Source organism: Euprymna scolopes, chromosome 1, assembly GCF_053919585.1.
Source record: "Euprymna scolopes isolate OS-2025 chromosome 1, ASM5391958v1, whole genome shotgun sequence".
Taxonomy (NCBI): Eukaryota; Metazoa; Mollusca; class Cephalopoda; order Sepiida; family Sepiolidae; genus Euprymna; species Euprymna scolopes.
In genome coordinates this window covers 28,438,796-28,457,285 of record NC_136482.1, presented here as the reverse complement: position 1 = coordinate 28,457,285, position 18,490 = coordinate 28,438,796, and the positions used below count along the sequence as shown (strand labels likewise).

Sequence of the window (18,490 nt, the reverse complement as noted above, 5' to 3'; positions counted from 1 at the left end):
TTCTATATATACATTGGCCAGTACTGGTAGATAAGATATAATCACCCTAATCATAGGCAAATCTTCATCGTACGTCAAGAATTCAGCTCACTTCATCAAAATAATCAACTCTCATTCATTCCAACACCATAAAAGCCAAGTCTATTGTGATTTTTCAATAGTTAAAATATATCGTGATACAGACGACAGAAAAGGAACACGAACATGATTTGAAACTTGTAACAATTTGTATTGCGAAGAAGTGAAAGGGAAGAAATAGAATAAATATTTGTTGCAAATAATTGGTATATGCAGGAACTTATCTGTGGCGATTCCTCCTTTTAACAGTCTTAGAATATTCTTATCGTCTGTGTTCATATATTTGGAGTATAGAAATGAGAAACCTTGCCTTTCTCTGCTTCTAATGCTAACATAAACCATTTTAAAAGAGACGTAACATTGTGTAAATTCTTTTAGATATGTTTCTAGGACTAAGTTTTTTTTACTCCAGATCTGAAATGGAATTTTATCCATAGTTATTAGAAACCAATTAAGTAAAATTCCCCAAATTTCAATTTTTCTGTGAGACCCCTTAAGCTTAAGTCGTAAATTTTAGACAGTTTCTAAAATCCAAATCATGGATTTTGATAAAAATTAAAATAAGGCTCCAAGACTTAAGGTTTTCTAACATTCTATGTTTATTCCAATGTCCATAAGGATCATGAAGGTGATAAAAAAGCATTTTCTAAATAGTGGGGATTGAGTTTACTTTCGGCAATCACATTACTCTTGCTTCCTTTATTTTGTCTTTTAGTCCTCACATTCAATGAGTGAGGTTTCTGATAAACGGAGAAGAATTGCTGTTTTCTGGGTTGGAATCTGTCCATCTCACACTTATCGTTAACTAGTTTTTAACCTTGAAGTAGTTTCCTTTTTATTTATTTTTTTAATTCCTTATATCAAGTGGCTTCATGCCTTGCCTGAAGCAATTTCCTAAAAAATGGTCTTACATCAAATCTGTTGCTAAAAACAGAAAATTGGAAGACTTAGGGAATCCTTCCACAGCCCCATAAAGTACCTGACTCTTGACGTGATCCTCTCTCCTGCATAAGTCAAATATATCTTAAGATAGAGTACAGCTGCCGTATCTGGAATGGTATAACTCAGTGCAGTCTTTCTTGCTTCGACAGATTATAAAATCAAACTTGCAGTCTAGTGGAGGTGATCCCTTCTCTAAAGACTTTTTCTCACAAAAAAGCATTGCTAGCCTTTGTCTATTAGTTATTTGGATGATAGTTATTTAGTGGAACTACAATCTCTGGTTTTCCCCTGTAAAACCTTCACAGTAAGTACTCTTCTGACTACAACCACTGCAAAAACTTTCCATTCTTATTCTGTGTACAAAAAAAAAAAATAGAACTTTAATGAACTGGGTTTGTTTCTAAGTACTTTCCATCCGTGAAATACAATACCATAGGACTGCTTTCCTACTGACTACAACATAGCCGTTTTTAAGCTTAATATCAATATTTGTCAAGCGATCCTCCTAATCTGATTCTACTGTTTTTCACTGAGAGGAGAAAATGCGTTGTGGATGCGTTTTCAGCAGCTCTGTAACTTTCACTGTTAGGGTTAGGGTTAGGGTTATTATATTAAGTACAATACTTAGTTGTTGTTTTTTTAATGGAGAGTAAAAAAGGGATTGCGGATGCGTTTTTGGCAGCTCTGTAACTCTCGCTTCTTCTATTTTGTCACTCAGTCCTCATTTACAATGAACAATGTTTCTGACAAAGGAAGAAGAAAATAGTTGTACACTGGACTGGCAGTTTTTTCTGGGCAGTCGCTTGAGATGTCCTTATTTTCTCTCCCTATTTCTATCCTTGTAGCCATGTCATTAATAAGGGTGCTGGAAGTAAACGTTTTACCTTGGCTGACGTTATCCACCTGATAATCAGGGACACGGACCTTAGATTATCCCCAAGGAAGCTATCCTATCTGCAGATGCAAAGTACTAGGGCTGCTGTATTGCCATTTAATCAAAGAATTCTGGACCATGCTTTTGGTGGGGCCTCTCCATGCCATATTAGTGGGTAATGTTACAGTTTTTCTTCTACATGGTTGCAAGAATCATTCTTTGCTCTTTTTTTTATTCTCTGCTCTAACAACTCTGTCGACCTTTGCCACATTTCTCAATCCTCAGAAAAAGGAAAAATGCTTCTCAACACCTTGGAAAATATCATGTCTGCTCAGTATTTAAAAATTCTAAGGATCAGTCATCTCTTTCTCTGTACAGACCGACCAGTAGTCTCCTGTGTATCATGAGTAAGTTGCTGTGATAAACAGAAAAGTGGTCAACCACCTCAACAAAAACAACCTGCTCAATGACATGCAGCATGGTTTCTGTTCTGCAAAATCTACAGCTGATATATGAACTGTTATATCACACTGAGGATTAGTGAATCTCTAGAACAATAGCTCCTAACATATCAAATGCTTTTTTAGAGTGTAGCATAAAGGTCTCTTTCACAAGATCGCCAGCTATGGAATAGCTGGGAATGTCCTATCAGTTATAAAATCCTTTCTCTCTGATAGGCTTATAAGAGTAGTTGTTAATTGACAGTGATCAGAAACTCTTTGTATTAACACTGGGGTCCCTCAGGGTTCCATCTTGGGCTCAATCCTGTTCCTGATCTTCTTCAATGATTTCCCAAATCATATTCTTAAGTCATTCGTAGACATTTATGCAGATGACACAACAATCTTTAGTAACACTTCAAAAGCCAGCAATGACCAAGATCTTTCTGATTCCCTCATACTTGATCTTGAGAACATGGTACAATGGGGAAAAAGGTGGTTGCTTAATTTTAATGCACCGAAAACCAAGCTTCTCTTCTTTCATCATAATTGTTCTGATCCCCATCATGCTCCAATTGAAATGAATGGCTCCCATGTTTTTGACAAGTTTCTGGTACTGACCTTCACTCCTGATCCGAAATCGTACACATACATGAAATCTGTTACCAAGATCTCTGGTAAAATGGTTGGATCACTCTACCATTCCAATACCTATCTCACTGCCAATGCAATCCTCTATCTGTATAAGAGCCAGGTACACTCTAAAATGGAGTACTGTTGCCACATCTGGGCAGGAGCTGCTTGGCACACCCTATCCTTTGATAGAGTTCAAAACCTAGTAGGTGATGCCCTTTTTGAACATAGTAGATGGTGCTCTTTTCTCTTCCCTTCAACTTCTTTCCTACAGAAGAGACATAATGAGCCTCTCTGCTCTGTCGCTATTTTCATGGCAAGAGCTCGACTGAACTCCAATCTATGGTCCCCCCCCCTTGCCAAACTTTCACAAAAAAACACTTTTTTATTTACAAAGTAGTCACCACTTATCAAGGCCCGGAAGCCACTCGAGGATAAGGGTTATTGCATGTACAGTACGTTAGTATTGGAGATTTGATAAAGTCTTACTTAAGGGGGCGATTCATCAAGAATTTATTTATCTTGGACTTGAAGATATCCAGGTTGTAGTCAAGTGGGAAACAGACAAACAGAACAGAGTTCCACAGGCGTGCACTTCTAAGAAACTTTGTTCATGGAATCTACGTTTTGGCTTTGGCACAGATAAGGAGTGGGGGAAATTTTTGACAGTGGTTTCAGCTAGACGGGTATTTATCATGAAAGATTGGCGAGGGGGACCAGAGATTGCAGCTCAGACGAGCACTTGCCATGGAAATAACGATAAAACAAAGACAGGCTCGCAACGTCTCTCCTGTGGGAGAGAGGTTGCAGGGAAGAGAAAAGGGCATCACCCACTAAGCCACAAAGTCTGTTTTGTACTCTGTCAAGGTAGGATAGGCTGTTTTTAGCAGTTCCTGCCCAGATGTGGCAACAGTATTCCATCCTTGGACATACTTGGCTTTTATATAGATAGAGAATTGTATCAGTAGTGAGATATCTTCTGGAGCGGTAGAAGGATCCTACCATTTTTCCAGCGACCTTCGCAACTGACTTGATGTACATGTTCCATTTCAGATCAGGAGTAAAGGTCAAACCCAGAAGCTTATCAAAACATGGGGCCTCCCCTAGACGAGAGCCATCCATTTCAATTGATGCCAGATGGGGATCAGAGCGTTGATGATGTAAATATAGGAGCTTAGTTTTAGATGCATTAAAAGTAACCAGCCACCTCTTCCCCCACTGTAACACGCGCTTGAGATCGGAGGAGAGAGAATCAGAGAGAACATTGTCATTGATGGCCTTTGATGTGTTGCCATAGATGGTCATGTCATCAGCATAGATGTCAACAAATGATAAATGCCCAGAAACGTTGGCTTCTACATTACTTCTATAACCACCTAAACATCTAGACGTCACTATCTAATGAGATAACTACTTAGATATGAGAATAATGAACAATTGTTTCTGTCCAGCACGCGTTACACGTTGAGCTTGTGTCTTTTCTGAAAATTATAAAGAAAACCATGGTGCAACATATTTATTAATGTATATGTATTTCTAAGTTCCTTATTTTTTCCAAATCTACACAATTAAATAATCTCTTAACAGATCTAATATTTTATAAAGCCTTTTTTTTTTTATAATTACTTGAAATAAACAAATATCAAAAACGGGATAAACCACTTTGCTATTATAAATAAATGGATTAATACATGCAAATATTCCATTTAGAAGTTTAGAAATTTATATGTAAATTCGCATCTAATATGTTGAGAATGGCTGAAAGGCAAAACAAAACTCTCACAAAATATGATAAAATCTAATGAAATTTTTAACAAATTGCACGTGTCTAGTAATGAAAGGTAGTTATTGCCCATGAGATTTATCACTGTATGTTAATAAGCAGATGACCAGTAGATACCTTTCTGTGAAGAATTAAAGACCAACATGATTATCGTTTTAACATATTCTTCTTCTACAAAATTTTTGTTCATAATTATTTCAGCTAAAACTTGAGTAATTAAATTAACCTGAAAAAAAAAAATAGTTGCTGTATGCTTTACATGGAAAGCTTTATTAATACTATTATATCATCGAGTTTGAATGAATTATCTCCCTTTGATTTAGTGCAACGTTTACAATAATGTTAATGTGCAATTATTATATCCATAATCTGTGTTTCTTTATATCTTTTCTTATTTAAAATCCAGATTACTTGGCAAATTTAGAAAAACAAATGTTATATAATTTTTTATTTAATGATTAAAATCATTTTTTTCTGAGACTTTTAGTACTAAAACAACATATTCGTAAAAAAAAAGACTTAATACTTTTAGTTAAGATTGTCGAAAGTGCTCTGTTTTGGGTTTGTAATCTTTTTTTTTCTAATTGCGTATGCGCCAATGAAATTGAAAATAATCCAAAAATAATAATCAACAAACATAATGTTTATTAACAAAATAATACATTTTGAAGGCGTGTTCACATATTTTTGGTGTAAGTTTAATTTGAAAATTTAAAAAAACAAATAATGTCATATCATTTTTTATCAGATGATTAAAATTATTTTTTCTAAGACTTTTTTGTGAAGGCAACTTATTCATAGAGGACGATTTATTGGATTTTTTTCATTTTGTTAGTGTTATTAATTCGAGGGCTTGTTTAAATTTTCATATGAAACTTACGAAATAATGTTTTCAAAAATGTAATCAAGTTTCTTTATTCAAAATCCATATTGTTTTATAGCTGATCTAATGATGGACAATATTCTCTATTTATAGCTTGAGAAGGACGACGATTTAATGTTGACAGAACGAGGTAAAGTGCTTTTAAGTTTGACTTACGTGGTGGCCAAGCAAACCTTGGTTGTTGGGATTGTGCGCTGTGCTGGCCTTGCCTCAATGGATACAAATGGATACTCAGATCCATATGTGAAAGTGTGAGTCAAAATTCTGTTTATTCTTTTTTTTTGTTATTGTTTTTAGTGATGGGACGATTCCAATATTTTCCCCGATTCTGATACAATCACCGATTTCATGCTAAATTCCCGATTCCGATACAATTACTAATCCCGATTCTTTATAAATCTGTAATTATTTAACTATAACATTGTTATTTTCCCCGATTTTCGTAAAAACACGTGTTAAATATGCGGATATTTTCCTAAACGTCAAAATACATTTGTGGAGGATGATCTATCGATTTTAGCTCTATTGGTAATTCAAAATCAATAAATATTTATTATTTTATCATTAATATCAGTAATGGTTTTGCTTAAACCAAAATCAAATAAAAAAGACAATTAAAAGAATCGTTTTGGCATCAGAAAATGGCATCAATTTTTCTGATTCTGATTTTGATTCTCCCAAATGTTTTGATTTTTCCAATTCCTGATTCCAATTAATCGTCCCTACACTAATTGTTTTGTTGTTGGTTTTTTTATCAGTTCAAAGGAAACCTAACCATTGGAGATGAGCAACGAGGAACAATTGCATTCAAAAACAGTTTCATATAATAAAGAAGAATGCTTGGATTATCCATGGATTTTTCCATCTTGTTGTCTTCAATCATGAGCATCAAAATGTCATAACGGGAACTTGTGAAAATCTAAGACTTTGATTAAAAGTTGCTACCAGGCACTAAAAAAATGCTTTTAATACTTTCTATTATAGCATATAAAATTATCTTACCAGACTTTCAAAGTCAGACCCAAATAGCAATTTAGCTAGTTTTTTTTTTTTTTGGGGGGGGGGTTCTGTTTTGTTTTGTTTTTTGTTTGTTTTTTTTCACTATGTTATTGGCGAAAAATATTTTATTTTGCTCCGTTTTCTTTTTATTAAAATACTAGTCGTTGGAATTTCCATGAACAGAGTGTCTTTCCCAAATTTTTGCATGTCTGAAACACATTACCACAGGACAGCTTCTCTGCAAACAACATGGCGATCTTCAAATCTAATATTTACAAATACTTGTCATAAACCATCCCGACAAGTAACCAAACTTCGTTCATTGAATTAATTATTTTAAATTATTTTGTGGTGGCCTTTCATCATTCAACTGACAATCTGTCCACCCATTAACCCTTATCCTCGAGTGGCTTTTTAGCCTTGGTAAGTGGGTCTGTAAAAAATAAAATAAAAAAAAATGTACTTAGGTTTTATGACAGTTAAATAGTTCACAAACCCATTCATGTGAAACCAATGAAAAATGATTTTAAATTTCAGAATTTTTTAGATGAGGGTTAATCATTTTTATTATATTACGTATATTGTAAATATATAAATATATTAAATTTTTTAGATGAGGCTTAATCATTTTTATTATTTTATTCAGACTATTATTCTCATCCTAGTTGTAATTCTCACAAAATTTTGACCAATGAAACCTCTGCATGAAAATTTTGCTGCTACTAGATCAGGCTGTCTGAAGATATTGGTTTCCTCACTTAAATACACCAAACATTAATGTTATTGTTGTTTTCATCCTTTCCTTTTGCAACACTCAATCATGTTTTGCAAAGACAAAAACAACATTTTTTTCTCTACAAAACAATCAAACTAAATGCCATGAATAAATATTTGAAAATATAAACAATATGAAGCTTAAAAACGTTTTCTAAAAAGATTGAACCTGAAAAGGTTAATACGTTGTAAAGCAAAACAACCAAACTAAACATCATAAATAAATATTTGAAGGTGCAAAGGACTTGAATCATTGAACCTTTTTTCCCCAAAAAATAACCAGATTCGGCATTAAATAACTAGAAAAGGGGTTGATATACCATCAAACAAAGCAAGCAAACAGCCGTCTTTCAATGATCAAAATGATACAACAGTTTTTTATGTTTTCAAAATGTTGAAATAAATATTCTTATTACATGAGATGTGTGACGAAAATTTAATTGCTATTTGAATATTTTCTTCCATAGTTACTTAAAACCGGACAAGAACAAGAAATCCAAGTTCAAAACAAACGTAAAAAAGAAGACTCTGCAACCAGAATACAATGAGGTTCGTATCTTGAGATCGTTTTTTTTTATGTTTCTACCTTTTGATTTCTGTTAGATTAGTAAAGTTAAGCAACGTTGAACTTGGCCAGTACTAGTTTGAAAATACTAGGTGCTGTATACGTGTTTAACATCATTCATTTATTTTGCATGAATCATATAATTTACATTGGCATTTCTTTCCTCAATATCTTTCTATATCTTTGATATATTCCCATGTCCACGCAGACGGGTCATCATCATACTATATCACGCCAATACTGGATCCACCGTTTCACATCAAAGTCCATCAAATCTTATTCAGTACAAGTTGGTCCATCCCTGCACTGAGGATGTGTTCCATGGTCCAAGATTTTTAAACTGGATTCGAACTTAGCACATCTAAATCGTTAGTCATTATTATCAAACACTTAGCCACCGTCAATAATCAGTTGTTATTTTATTTACTTTCTCTTCAAGAGTTTAGACACAAGGTCAAGTGTTGGTTTAATGAAATTGTTTCTGTTGAAAGAACTGGATTCGAAATTAGCAAACCCATGCCGTCTGTCTGTGTTGTTATCCACTCAGCCACCATCACCACCCGGTGCTGTATGCAAGAGGATGATGACACATTCAGAAGGCCCACTCTGCAAAAGCCATCATGGTTTGTGTGCCCTTCCAGCTATGAGTAAATAGCTACTGGCTAAATAACAGCAATCAAACAGAAACTGTTGAACATTCATAACTGAACCTTAGTGGACAAGTCGGCATAGATTGAAATATACAAGTTAGAAAAGCATTTCATCCAAGCCATGAAAATTGTTAAACAAAATGTTTTTACTATAGGCTTTAAAAATAAAGGTACAAGATTCAATTTGAAATTTATTTATCTTCAAAGTGAACTTTTATAAATTTTACAAAGTAAGGTATAAAAATTTAATTTAAATTGAATCAAAAATTTACCTTGGATTTATTTTATGTAATGTACATTTTGTTGAACCTTTTAAAAAAAATCATTGAAAATTTAATATCTATATCATTAATTGCTAGATGAAAGATAATGTTTTTAAATTGCAACAAAATGTACATTACATAAAATAAATCCAAGGTAATTTTTTGATTCAATTTAAATTAAATTTTTATACCTTACTTTGTAAAATTTATAAAAGTGCACTTTGGAGATAAATAAATTTCAAATTGAATCTTGTACCTTTATTTTTAAAGCCTATAGTAAAAACATTTTGTTCAACAATTTTCATGCCTTGGATGAAATGCTTTTTTAACTTGTATCTTATCTTTTTAACTAACTTTTTTCTAACTTGTATCTTCTCTCTATTTCAGTTTGTATTTCTCCTCACACCACAACTCATTTTTGCCCCCTCTTTGTATTATTATAGGTCTGAATATTCTCTCTGTTCCAGTTTGTTTCTCCTCACACCACAACTCATTATTTGCAACCCCCTCTTTGTAATACAGGTCTGAATAATGAGAAAATCTTCTTTTTTTTTAACAAAAACTTTAAAATAACTTTTTTAGGTTAAATTTTTTAAAACTTTTTTCAGATTAGAAAATCTTTAAAATTTAATAAGGAACATATTTCGTATAGGTTTCATTAACAAATATTCAGTACATAACGAGAAAAATTAAGATGAAAATTTCAAAAGGACTGTATAACTGGTTACAGTCAATAGTAGTCCTCGCCAGCAAAAGTCTTTGTTATTGTTATTCTATTATTTAAAACATTTTGTGTCCTGCTCTTTCATGCAGGGACTAATTTGTCCTAAATATAATTGTATTACAGAAACGATTGTCAGTATCATTAACAATTCTACCTGTGGAATTTTGATGTCATGCTGAAAAAGAAAGGAAATTAGTTTCCAGTAAGATCAGGAAATAAACAATATAGACTTTATTTTGTATAGTAAGTTGATTTTTATTATGTTCTGCTGTATCCGGTTAGACCAGATTGTCATGACTGTTTTCTGGCCTTAACGACTTCCATGCTGGCTCATGACAAATTAGAAACTAGTGTTTTGTTTGTGACATCATAATTAGAAGATTGTTTTACAGGAACAATAGATTCCCTCTATCCAATTTGATTTTTCAACAGAACTCTTCCTTTACCAGATGTATTGTCTTCACCATGGCTGAAGAACTCCATCTACCCCCTGCATGAACAGGGGTTCCTTTGGAGCTTGCCAAGAGTTCCTTCAAGGATAGTGATAAATAGGTGGAATTTATTGTGTCTGCACATATGAGCAAATGCACTTTTCAGGTTTTTATTTTGGGGGGGGGGGGCCAACCTAACTTTCTCATCTATTTTAAAGAAATTCAAATAAAAAAAAGATCCAAAAGTATTTGTTTGAACTAGGGGTCTGAAATTTTTTTTTTTTTTTTTTTTTTTTTTTTCAAAATTGTCAAATTTGAAAGACACAAGTTTTTATGTAAACTGGTTATACAAAAAAAAAAAAAACAGTGTTTATATTATAAAGAAGAACTTCATAAATAAGATTGTAAAATAGTTTCTTATGTATGGGTTCCTCCAGACATCATAATTATTGGAAGGATTCCGCACTACTCCAGAATATCAGAGGAAGGCTAACAGGTGATTTTAAACTATGCAAGGCAGAGACATTTATCTCCCTGAGATATTATACATATCTGTTTACTTGAATATACTTAGAGTATAATACTGCTAAATGGTCACCAATTTTGTACCGGAACGATTTAGCATATATGAAAACTGATTTACTGATCTTATCTCATCTTAAGACAAAAACAACAATCAAAATGATATTGATATTGTCGGGGTAGAATTGCCTGAGTTATCTCCCTTGGATATATATTAAAGTTATCTTCCTTGGCTTTTATGATTTATTTTGCTCAACTAAAAAAATATATTCTTCTACACGAGAATCTGAAATCCACCCACCCTTGTGTGGAATTTTGAATGAGATCTTATCCTTTTTCTGGCTCATCCTTAAAAGTGTATGAGTGTTTTGTCCAGTTTTTCCATGGAACATACTTTCTCAAACTATAGCAGTTCTTATTTCTAGCTTATGTCTTCTGATAGCAGTTGCAGAGACTCTCAAAAACACATAACACAATGTAGGTAACATTTACTTTCATTCATCACCGATAGTTCTCTATCAGACCTTTAAAACATGTGACATACTAATGTATTGCTTCTTTGTCTTGTTATCTTCTTTTGTGTATTATGTTTACCACGTGATATATTCCCATAATCTGTTGTATATTTATCTTCAAAAATTAATATGTATTAGTGATGGGACGATTACAATATTTTTTCCCGATTTGATTTTAAATTCCCAATCACCTAAAAAAGGACAAATTTCATTATTTTGAAATCAGCCTAAAATTCATCCAATTCTGATACCAATTCCGATACCCCAAAATGTTCCGATTCTGATTCCAATTGTTTCAATATTTGCATTTATGCCATTTTTATCCTTTTTTCTTTCTTCTGACACACATGTATTTTATTGACAAAAAAATAGACACAGACACAAAAGTACGACCACCTGTGTGGGGAAAAGAGACACCAAAACATGTGGTCACTAAAAAGGCATAATCTGCGAATAAATGGTTACTAAGAATGTAAAGGCTAGAATATAAAATATTCATCATCAGTTTGAACAAAAACGAAAACAATCTTAAACCAAATCGATACGTTCATAAACCCACATATTACACACAAACAGATACACATATGAATGTGTAAATATTTAGTAGACTTTATTTGATAGCAACAATCAAACCTGCACAGCAATGCCAAATACTCAATTACAAACAGAAAACAATAAACAAAAATGATAATATATATAATATACAATTGAAAAGTAGGAAATATAGAAAACATACAAATAACTGCACATCGATAACAAGTATCAATGCACAAATAAAATATAAAAAAAAAACAATAACAGTTGACATGATTGCTCGATTGAATGCCAATTCCTGCCTCCTCTCCGTAAAACATTCATAGTAAGAACTTGTCTAGCTAAAACCATAGCAAAGAACTTTCCTCTTTTTTCTGTACATGGTAAATGAAGTTCCATGAACAAAGTTTCTTTCCTAATGTATCTTATCTATGGAAAAAATACCACATGCCTGCTTCCCAGCCAACAACAACATCGTCATCTTAAATCTGATGAAAACATATCTGTTAAGCCGTCCTCTTGGATAATCGATTCCATCTAAATAATCTTCTACTCCAATCCTTTCATGGTGGCAACCATCAACCAACTGACAATCTCTTTAACTCTTATCCATGAGTAACTCCCAATTCTATTAGAAAAAAGAAAACAAAAAGTATGTATTTCATTCATAAGATTTTTCTTCTTTTTTTTCTCTGCTTTGATTCTAGGAATTTTCGTATGAAATAAAGCATATCGACCTTTCGAAGAAGACGCTAGAAGTGACTGTTTGGGATAAAGATATTGGCAAATCAAACGACTTTATAGGTAAGTAATTAAAGATCATTGAAATTAAGACTTTTGATTTTCTTCTATTATTGATTATGTTTGTATTCACAGTCTGTTTGACCATGCATATGATAATCCTTTGTTTGAATATGTTTTTAAATACGTTAAAAGTTTTAGGCAATTCATTTCCATAAGGATCTAAGGTTACAATGATCCCAATGGAATATAAATAATTTTCAAATCCTTGAGAGCCTTACATCCGGGCACTAATACTTATTTCAGCATTTTTATAATGGTTCCATCCATCCATAGCCTTGAGTCCCGTAGATGCTTTTGTAGGGAGAGGTTCTCTTTTCGGGGTGAGGATGCTGATCTCATGCCCAACCTTCCCAGAAGGTAAATATGCACCGAGTCTTCCTAAATGGTCACCCATCTGGTACTGGCCAGGCTCAACGTTGCTTAACTTTGGTGATCTGGTGAGAACCGGTGTGTCAATATGATTGTGCCATACTTTATAATGGTTAGATGACAAGTTTGTTTACATGTGTTATTTTCAAAAAATTCTTGCAAAATATATGCTTTTCATCTTGCTACACTTGCATCTCGGCGAGAAGTATATGACTGTCACGTAACAGATGAAGAAAAATTTTAGTTTCAGGTCTCCGGATCCAAGTATGCATACACGCTGGACAAAAATAGATTTGTGACTCTTTCTAAAGAAATAAAAATAGGCAAACAATGACGGCTCTGTGGAAGTATGGGAATACAACACAAGTTGGCACTTTTGCATAACTCACTAATGATCTAAGGGAGATAACTCGATTTTGCTAAGATATTTATTCATTTTTTTTTTTTCATATGTGAACTTGGGATGCTTCAAAGAATTCTAAGAAAAGAATGGTGTGATTACTTATTTTTTAATAAATGTTAATCTTAAAACAATAAATAAAAGCAAAACAATGAATGGAAGCATTACAAAAGAAAAGGAAACTGTTATTACTTTTTTAATATAACAAAGTTTATAGCATTAATAATAAAAAAAAAATGTTGTTGCATTCCAAAAAAAGGAAAATGTTACAATAGTTGAAAACGAATTGCATTTTTATTAAAAAAAAAAAAAAAAATATTAAAAAAGGAAAGAATCTAAACATTACAGATAAATAGGAAGCTGGGTTTTTTTTTGGGGGGGGGGTTACAACGGAGTCACCATTTATAAAGGTCTGGAGGCCACTTGGGGATAAGAGTTACTGAGTGCACAGTAGTCCTTGGAATCATGAGTAGTGGAAATTTGGTACATTGGATTACTTAAGAGGATGGTTCATCAAGAGCTTGTTCACATTGGACTTGAAGACGCCCATATTGTAGTCAGCTGGAAAACAGAAGAGAGTTTTACAGACGTGCAGGTCTAAGAAAGAAACTTTATTTATGGAATCTATGTTTAGGCTTGGGCACAGATAAAGAGTGGGAGAAATTATTGCTAGTGGTTTCAGCTAGACAAGTGTTTTATGTAAAATTTAGCAAGGAGGGACCATAGATTGGAGCTCAGACGAGCACTTGCCATGAAAATTTTTATGACAATAGTTGGAGATCACTGCTTATGAAAGCCTGGCGGCCACTCTAGAATAAGATTTAATGAGTGTTGGGCAAATGATGAGACAAGTAAAGTATGGCTATTTTCTCAGATAAAAACAATGGTTTTCTCTCTTGAAAAACAAGAACTGAATTTTATTGTCAGAACTAATTTTGAATAAAATCATGATTGTCGCACATTATATTAATTGGCAAAGTTTCTTGGCATTGCTCACCAAATTTACCTACCTTACTCAAGAACCGTTTTCATTAGTCCATTTACTCATTAGAATCCACCCCCTCTTTTTTTCTTCTGCTAATTACTATCTCTCTCCTTCTGCCAGTCTGGCTGCAACTTATTCAATGTCTGGTCCTAGATGCAACTTTACAATTTCTCATTTTTCTTGTAATCATGTTGACACACCGGTTTTCATGTAGTCACAGAACTTAAGCAACATTGAGCCTGGCCAGTACCAGATACGTGACTATTTGGAAATACCAGGTGGCGTATGGCAGATGAACTCGACACCTCCTCGCAATAACTTAATGTTGTCATCTTCTCTGACCATTGATATCATCTAAAATATTTTTGGAGGAATCTGGTTCAACTCACCTCGAGTGAATGCTATTTGGATACATCATCCTCACACTAAGCTCACATCAACTGTTTGACTCCTCACATTGAAAACAATGACAGCTTGCGATAGCAGTTAGCCATTCAGTCATCACTCTTTGTGTTTAAAATACAATCACAAAAAACATTCAGCCATCACTTTCTGTGTTTAAAATGAAAATAACTTTTTTTTTTTTTTTTTTTTTTGTGAAAATTGAAAACAATATTTTTACCAGTGCTTATTACCTTTTAGATTCTAATCTTTTGACTCGTCGTACTTTGTGAGAGGTCTCAAATATATACTAGAATAGAAATCATTCGTAATTCTTCACTAGAATAGAAATTATTCGTAATTCTTCGTTGTACAGTCAAATTTGTCAAGTTTCATAATTTGTTCAAAAGTGAAGGTATTATAAATATTCAAATGAATAAACAAAACCTTTTCAGCTTTTCTTTAGTAATTCCATACGTGAGTGAAACTTTTGACTTTTTAACGGGATGTTAAGAGTTAATACGCTGATTTTATAGCACTTTAGTCTGATAAATGACATGTTAGTTTACACTATGCATGTATTTCATCCTAATTCTTGATATTCAGTGTGTATATGTTGTATTGATATTTTATCGTTATAGGCGGAGTTCAACTGGGTTGTCACTCGAAAGGAGAGCGACTTCGACATTGGTATGACATGTTGAGAAACCCTAACCAAAAGACGGAATACTGGCATGTCCTCTCTGCTGAGATGACCCCTGAGGTTTAGCATTTCTCCACACTCTTTCTTTATTTGCATGTAAAAATGTGAGTGTCACTTGTGCTTCTTGCTTTCGTCTGTGTCGTTTGCTTTTATTTTTTATTTGCACTCTCTACTCAATGTTAACTATGACTATATTGACACGGGTCCTTTTTTCCGGTGAATTGAAGCGTCACTGTAATAAGGTGACTCCTTGCAGAGAAGGGGGAGGATGACAAGAATAATCATAAGCTTTTAGCTTAGACAAACGAAATGAAACAAACAAAATAAAAAGTTTAAATGTTTAAGTAGGTTAAACATTTTGTGATAGAAGGAAAGATGTAACATAAATAGGCAAAGTCGCTGAAGATGAATTTAGATAAATTGTTTTAAAAACGACAAGGAAAAGTAAAAATTAGGAATGTTTTAAAAGCTTCCAATAAACATTGAAATAAGAGAAAAAAAAAAACAGTGATATGTAGCTTAGAAAAAAATTAAATTTACATTTGTTAAAGTCGGTTCATTTTTAACTATTTCTGGTAGAGCATTCGACTACAAATCAAATGATCCCGTGTTCAAGCCCGGGAGTACCTCACCATTTTATTTTAATTTTTTCTTATTAATGAGTTCAGTTTACGATAACAGAAGTCGTACCATTAAAAATTGCCGCAAATTATTTCTTCATTTACATATTTTAAAACTAAATATTAATCAGAAGTGACTTTTTCCACAGCATTCATCAGAAACCCAAATATCAGCTGACGTTATATTGTAAACAAACACAGACGGAATTTGATCAATTACATTATCTTTTTTTTTAATCTTTTTTTGTTTTTTTTATGTTTTTTTTTATCTTTTTTTTTATCTCTTTTTTTTTTTTGCGAATTAGTCCATCGAGCAAATTATTCCTCATAATATGTAATAATCAATAGAGGATTGTTTCTATAATAATGCATACGCAATCTGCATAAATTAAAATATCATATTTAAGCGTATTGTACGACTGGGCAATGCCGGGTTTCCAGCTAGTATAATAGTCCATAATTTGCATATTGAATCTTGGATAGGATATGTTGTTTGATACAGGAATTTAAAGTTTGTGATGTCCACCAACATAGTGCATTGTACAACTCGTAGGTTTAAATAAACAATAGAATTATTATCATGCAGGGAGGACATCTTTTCGGATAGAAGACACCATTCGTCTTGTGGAGAAAAAAAAAACAACACAAAGACTCAACGCAAAATAACACTGTTGAACAGCCAATGAAATTTGTTTTGTAAATCGGTCACTAATGTTACCTAGCCAAGCTAAGCGAAGGTAAACAGAACATCTATCTACTGAAGTTTTTTTACTTTTTTAATTGGAAACTTTATTTTTTATAGTAGATTTTACGATATCGTAAGGATTAGTATTGTTACACGGAGTCTTAGTGATAAAGTTAATCTTATCATCCAGAAATCAATCAACAAATCATTAGGTCCCTATGTGAAAGGGTCTTAATTAAATTAATTTTTCATTTTTTTTTTGGGGGGGAGGGGGTCCAGTGAGTATAAACACCTGAAAACTCACGTTCACGATAAAAAGAACTGAAAAATCCTAAAGAAGTCTTAGAAACAAGTACATCCAAAAATGGAAGACTATTTTTTTTTTCTATTTATCCCACTTGTCCCCCGTCATATTTCCATTTTTTTTTTTTCTTACTCATTATTAGTCTCGATTTTAGCTCTGATGAGTGAGGTTAGAAATCAGTCAGCTAGCTTTTTATTTTTTAATTTCATCATGATTAATAAATTCGGTTTGTACTTAGCTATATATATATATATATATATATATATATATATATATATATATATATATATATATATATATATTATCCTGAAAAGTCTCCACATAAGCCGATTCTAATATTTTTCTGCTTCTGGTACGATTATCGATTCTGATTTTTTTATAATCTTTCAATAGTTAGCTATACAGTCGGTTTTATTTTATTCGGATTACGGTAATCGTGCAATGCAAACAAAAAATACGCTTATGGGGGTGATTTATAGGTTTTGTTTGCTGATAAATAAATATCATTTTATCAATAGTGCCACAATAGAAACGTTTAAGTTTTGAACAAAAACAAAAAATAAAAGAATCGTTTTTTGCATCGGAAAATAGGCACAAATTTTTCTGATTCCAAAATGTTCCGATTTTTCAGATTCCCGATTCCGATTCTGATTAATTGCCCCAACACTAATATAGTGTAATGTACTAAAAACGCAAGCAGAAAGACCTTTTCCCAAGGCTTTATTTAACTGAATTTTACAGCGATAAAATGGCCAGAAATCCATGTTAATAAACTAAAAAAAAGCAAAATCACATGAGAGGAGATATGCAAATAAAGAGAAAGTTATAAGAACTTTATAACACTATCCTCCACTTGAAACAGAGATTATTATTATTTACAAACTTAGCCGCGGGGCTGGTTTACGAGTCCTGTTATAACCAGCGGAGAAGGAGCTCACCACCAGAAAAGTCAGAAATCTCAGATTGGAAATATGAATTTTGGGACTTGCACCAGGGGAAGATGGCAGATTTTCGGAGTCTACACTCCCAGCAGAATCCTGAGATCGATCTAGGCATCACCAGGATCCTGAGATCGTGAAAATCGAGCTAAATGTCTCAATGCCACTGACTCCTCCCGACCATCAGGATGTGACAGCAAAGGAAGGGTGACACAATGTCTGTGAGGTGACATGTGAGCAGTCCGCCCCGGGTGACGTTTTCTCTAGCTACGCCACTGTCCATAATATTAATTTTGGGCGCCGTGAACTTATTTTGGTTTTTTAGATGTACAATCTTATTACTATTTATTACTACAGATTACTATATATATATATATATATATATATATATATATATATATATATATATATATATATATATATATAAATTTGGGGGTTTTGTGTATTCATATTAAAAAACATTTTTCTTGTTTATTTAAAAAGAAAATACAACTCTTTTATATAAGGATCGTGGAATTACATTCATCTGCAAAAGATCTAGCTAATTGGCATATTCTTTTAAACATTCATTTTAATCAATTCCCTATTAGTTTTGCCGGTTTTCTTGTGCGATCATATTTAGTTAACTATTACATGTAATTATATTAATGCAGATATTCTACATGATTTATACTTGTGTAATGTTTGTGTA

At 32.9% G+C, this 18,490-nt stretch overlaps 1 protein-coding gene across 4 annotated transcripts in view; it reads left to right on the top strand.

Annotated features, from left to right (window-relative positions):
• LOC145290933 (rabphilin-3A-like) overlaps window positions 1-18,490 on the top strand; it is a 1,108,728-nt gene that overhangs the window by 1,030,366 nt on the left and 59,872 nt on the right. For 3 of the 4 annotated variants that reach the window (XM_080136654.1, XM_080136609.1, XM_080136530.1), the window contains 4 exons: window positions 5,727-5,884; window positions 7,874-7,955; window positions 12,318-12,414; window positions 15,191-15,356. In XM_080136654.1, coding sequence (XP_079992780.1) covers window positions 5,727-5,884; window positions 7,874-7,955; window positions 12,318-12,414; window positions 15,191-15,318 — 465 coding nt within the window. In that variant the 3' untranslated portion in view covers window positions 15,319-15,356. The remainder of the gene's footprint in view (window positions 1-5,726; window positions 5,885-7,873; window positions 7,956-12,317; window positions 12,415-15,190; window positions 15,357-18,490) is intronic. The other variant, XM_080136564.1, reaches the window with a different exon arrangement.